The 4,802-nt window shown below is 50.3% G+C and overlaps 1 protein-coding gene across 1 annotated transcript; it reads left to right on the top strand.

The window, feature by feature from the left end:
- Positions 1–231: 231 nt before the first annotated feature.
- On the top strand, positions 232–4,551 carry LOC118260635 (keratin, type II cytoskeletal 3-like). The gene is made up of 9 exons (XM_035571030.1): positions 232–867; positions 1,538–1,752; positions 1,988–2,048; positions 2,296–2,391; positions 2,556–2,720; positions 3,181–3,306; positions 3,492–3,712; positions 4,037–4,071; positions 4,172–4,551. Exons 1-9 carry the CDS (start codon positions 232–234, stop codon positions 4,549–4,551), a joined length of 1,935 nt encoding a protein of 644 aa, XP_035426923.1.
- Positions 4,552–4,802: the final 251 nt, after the last annotated feature.

Raw genomic sequence — 4,802 nt, 5'->3', positions numbered from 1 at the left:
AAATTGAAGATGAAAATCTGTAAACCACGCCAAGCTGATGAAGACAGTAACTGTCTCCTCCTTCACGCCCATGCAAACCCAGCCCACCTCCAGAAACAGATAAAAGAGAGCATCTGCTGCCCTCGAGTCAGAGGGACTTACTTCCCTTCTCTTTGCACTCACCTCCTCGCAGCCCAACCCCATTGATCTTTCTTCTCTTCTTGACTTTGACACCACTTGGAAGAAGCAGCCATGTCTCGGCAATCTGTCTGCAGAAGCTTTGGAGGAGGGAGTAGAAGGGGCTACAGCTCTTGCTCTGCCATCGGTGGTGGCTTTGGAGGAGGTGGTGGCAGAAGCAGGAGCAGCTACAGCTCATTCTCTATGTCCAGGGGATATGGAGGTGGTGGACGTTGTGGAGGGTTTGGCAGCAGGAGCCTCCACAACATGGGTGGCAGCGGAAGGATTGCCATGGGAGGATGCTACGGTGGCGGAGGCTATGGAGGCAGAATGGGCGGCTTTGGTGGAGGCTATGGAGGAGGACTAGGCAGCTATGGAGGAGGAATGGGTGGCTTCGGAGGAATGGGTGGTGGAGGAATGGGTGGTGGTGGAATTGGCGGTGGAGGAATGGGCGGCTTTGGTGGAGGCATGGGTGGTTATGGTGGAGGAATGGGTGGCGGAGGAATGGGTGGCTTTGGTGGCCCAGGCTTCGGCATGCACGGCTTCGGTGGCCCTGGCAGAGGCGGGCCTGGCATCCAGCCGGTGCAGGTCGACTCAAGTCTCCTGCAGCCAGTCCATGTTGAGATTGACCCCCAGATCCAGCAAGTCAAAAACCAGGAGAAGGAGCAGATCAAGACTCTTAATAATCAGTTTGCCTCCTTCATTGACAAGGTGAGAGGGTGGGATTGTGACTAATAAGGGTCAACTTTTGGAGGAGCTGTCAAGTTTTGCAGAAATTTTCTTCTTTTTGAGCTAAGCATCAGTAGGCTGAGAAGTTTGAGAAGAGCCTTGCTCTTAAGTACTGCTAGGGAAAAGATGAGAATCTCTCTTCCACATAAGATCAAAGCTATATCTTCAGGGCTTTACTCCAGCCTGTTGCACCAGGTTCAGCTAATAGGTTATTCCTGCAAACAGGATAAACGCCTCCAAACATTTTCTGGTTTCATGCACAAATTTTCACTTCTGCACCTTTCCCTTTCCAAATACCTTCCAGTTTATATATTCACCAGTGTAGTTTTTTTTTCTTTTTTTTTTTTTTTCCAAGTATCCAGGGTTTTAGTTTAGACTAGAAATCTAAACTTTGTAGGCTACCTGCCGTGGGAGAGTATTGCAGCTAGTGCTACATTTAAAAGCTCCTTTGATTTGAATATGACTTAGAACTTTCCTCCCTTTCTTGACCTCACAATGTAGTCAAAAATGGAGCTTTTAAACAAAATGTTAGCTAGCTCTCATGTCATCATGCCAAGAAGAACTGGTGCCCTTTTCACAAAGTGGACGGGGTGCCCTGTCTGCTGCTGCTTCTCCACGTCTGACGGTGGATGCTCCATGTGTTGGCTTTCAGGTGCGCTTCCTGGAGCAACAGAACAAGGTGCTCTCCACCAAGTGGGAGCTCCTGCAGCAGCAAGGGCCCTCAGGGCCGAGGAAGAACCTGGATGTCCTCTTTGAGAATTACATCCAGAACCTGAAAAGGCAGCTGGACTCGATCCTGGCACAAAGGGGGCAGCTGGAATCAGAGCTGCAGAACATGCAGCAGTACGTTGAGGATTACAAAACCAAGTAAGTGTAGTGCCGGAGTAACACAGAAAGCAGCTCAAGCAGCTGACAGTGATGGTAATCTTTATTTCACAGGTCATCTTTCTTTACATGTGTACTTTTTATAGCAATTATGGACAAAGTTAGGTCAATTTAAATATTTATTCTGTTTGTATGTGTGTGTATGTGTTTGTTTTGTTTAGCGTTGCCTTAGGCAGGAAAATTCAGGAAACTCAGCTTATATTTTTACTCTCCATAGGTATGAGGAAGAGATCAACAGGCGCACAGCAGCCGAGAATGAGTTTGTGGTGCTCAAGAAGGTGAGTCACAGGCACTACAAAATGATTGCTCAAATATCAGGCTTTGTCTGTGCTTTGAGGGGATTCCCTTTTGGATTGGAAAACCAACGGAGATTGTAGGATCTGAGGGCGGTTCCTGGAAGCCTCTTACTTTTTCCTGCATGGCTGAACAGCACTGTCACAGCTGTTGCCTTCAGCACTGACCAACTTCTGTGGTCCTGAAGGATTTCCAAGAGAAAATGAAACCACTCTGTGATCTCTCCTGCAGGATGTGGACACTGCCTACATGACCAAAGTGGAGCTGGAAGCCAAGGTGGGAGCTCTGACCGACGAGATCAACTTCCTGAGGTGCATCTATGAGGAGGTAAGAGCCTGCCTGAGCTGCAGCGAGGTGCGGGGTGAGTCCAGGCACCGAGGGCAGGCGGGGTGCCCGTGGGGCCCGGGAGAATCTCTGGGGCTGCCGGAACGGCTGCTCTGCGCTGCCCTCCTCTCCTGCCACGCCAAGGCTGACTCCTGTGCTGGTTGCAGGAGCTGGCTCAGATGCAGACGATCAGCCGGGACTTGTCTGTGGTAGTGTCGATGGACAACAACCGCCACTTGGACCTGGACAGCATCATCGAGGAGGTCAGGCGCCAGTACGAGCAGATCGCTCAGAGCAGCAGAGCGGAAGCTGAGGCTTGGTACCAGAGCCAGGTGAGCTGGGAAGCACTTGAAGGAGCTGGGGTGGTGGTTTGAGTTTGAAGATGAATTGTGACAAAGTGACAGATGTCTTTAAGCTAACAGTACTGGAAGAAGTCTCAAAAGGAAGGGTGTTGCAGCTGAGGGGTCTGGCTCCCTCTTTCCAACAAGTCCAGAATCTCACTCTAGCATGTTGTCTGAATAAACAACATCCATTAGCTAGAAACTACCAGGACAAGTAGCTTTACAGAAACCAAAGGACACTTGTTTGTCTAAGATCTTTCTCCAAATTCAGCAATGTAGGAAACAATGATAATTGTGTCTTAGAACCATCTTTCACATGAAGCTGGGCATCTGCCTTCTAGGTACCACTGTGATGGGTGCTCTTAGCAGCACGTGAGCTAGGGAAGTTGAAAAGCTAGTCTAGGCATCAGGAATGTTTCACTGAAGGGCTGCTTTGTCTCCCTGCCATCAGTACGAACAGCTGCAGAGCACTGCTGGAATGCACGGGGACAGCCTGCGCAACACCAAGATCGAGATCCAGGAGCTGACCAGGAACATCCAGAGGCTGCGGGCTGAAATTGAGAATGTGAAGAAGCAGGTAGGGGTTGTTTGGTGTCTCGCTGGATACCGTCTGGGTCACAAATGGTATTGTGTGGGGCAAAAACATTTTCTTCAACTACTGCTATTGCCTTCATGGTGTTGCCTTTTTTCCTCCGCTTGGAGCTTGGGGGCAGATGTAGGTGACAAAATATGACCTGAGAATTTGCTCTTCTTCTTGCTCAGAACCAGCAGCTGCAGGCAGCTATTGCTGAGGCCGAGGAGCGGGGTGAGATGGCTCTGAAGGATGCCAGGTTGAAACTGGAGGAGCTGGAATGTGCCCTGAGCAAAGACAAGGAGGAGCTGGCTCGCCTGTTGAAGGAGTACCAGGAGCTGCTGAACATCAAGATTGCCCTGGATGTGGAGATTGCCATGTACAGGAAGCTGCTGGAGGGAGAGGAGAACAGGTACCATTCTTTCTTTGTGTCTATTTGACTGAACCATTCTTGATAGACTATTCTATGTGTGGGTCAGGTCTTCTCATAACCCGCTGGAGATTAAAGTCATATTTTAAACATGCTTTAATTCTTAGCCCTAATCAGAAATGTTTTGCATATTTCTTATAAGAAGTTTTACTTTAGTGTTGCTTATTTATGTTAAGAAACAATTGGAAAAGTCAAAAAGAATTTGGAAAATACATACAGTAAATAAAAAAGGAAATTCTCAGCTGAAGAAGCTTGCGCTTCCAAGTACAAGCTAGTAAGACTAACTGGTACTGTTTCCTTTTTCAGGCTTTGCAATGACGGCATGTCCAACGTGAATGTCTGTAAGTATCCTCAGGTGTTTCCTTGTGGAGTAGCAGTGGGCTGTGTATTTTGGAGAGGCAACCTGCCACGGCCCATGCATAACCTGTGCTTGTCTTCCAGCTGTGGTAGGCAGGACCACCATCTCTGGAGGCCGAGGAGGCATGGGAGGAGGCTTCGGCGGCAGCGGCATGGGAGGAGGCTTTGGCGGCAGCAGCATGGGAGGAGGCTTTGGCGGCAGCGGCATGGGAGGAGGCTTCGGCGGCAGCGGCATGGGAGGAGGAATGGGAGGAGGTGTATGTGGAGTAGGAGGCGGCTTTGGAGGTGGAAGCTCTGGAGGCAGCTGTGGCATGGGAGGAGGAATGTACAGTGGAGGCTTCTCTTCTGGAAGTGGAAGGATGTGCGTGTCTGGAGGTGGCAACTTCAGCTCCGGTGGGGGATCCTCCTCCGTCCGGAGATGTGTCACAACCACCTCCGTCAAGTCTTCAGGAGTAAGGTTCTGAGCCCTGAAGCCAGATCGAGAAACAAAAGAAGCTTCTCCTCCCCTCTCCTGGCAGCAGCCCAGCCTCCTTAAATCCGACTCTGGTATCCCGCAAGGAAACAAACTGTGTCCCTCTCGGCCCACCACGTACCCGCTGCTCCTCCGGGCTCCTTCGCAGGAAGGGAGCCTCGTGGCCGTGCCACGCTGCTCGCTCGCCCCATGCCCAGCGATGAATAACTGAGCAAAGAAAAGTCTCTCGTGTGGATACCCAGT

This window comes from Cygnus atratus, chromosome 29 (genome assembly GCF_013377495.2).
Source record: "Cygnus atratus isolate AKBS03 ecotype Queensland, Australia chromosome 29, CAtr_DNAZoo_HiC_assembly, whole genome shotgun sequence".
Lineage (NCBI taxonomy): Eukaryota > Metazoa > Chordata > Aves > Anseriformes > Anatidae > Cygnus > Cygnus atratus.
Note: the sequence above shows the minus strand (reverse complement) of the source record. Positions and strands in the feature narration are given on the sequence as shown.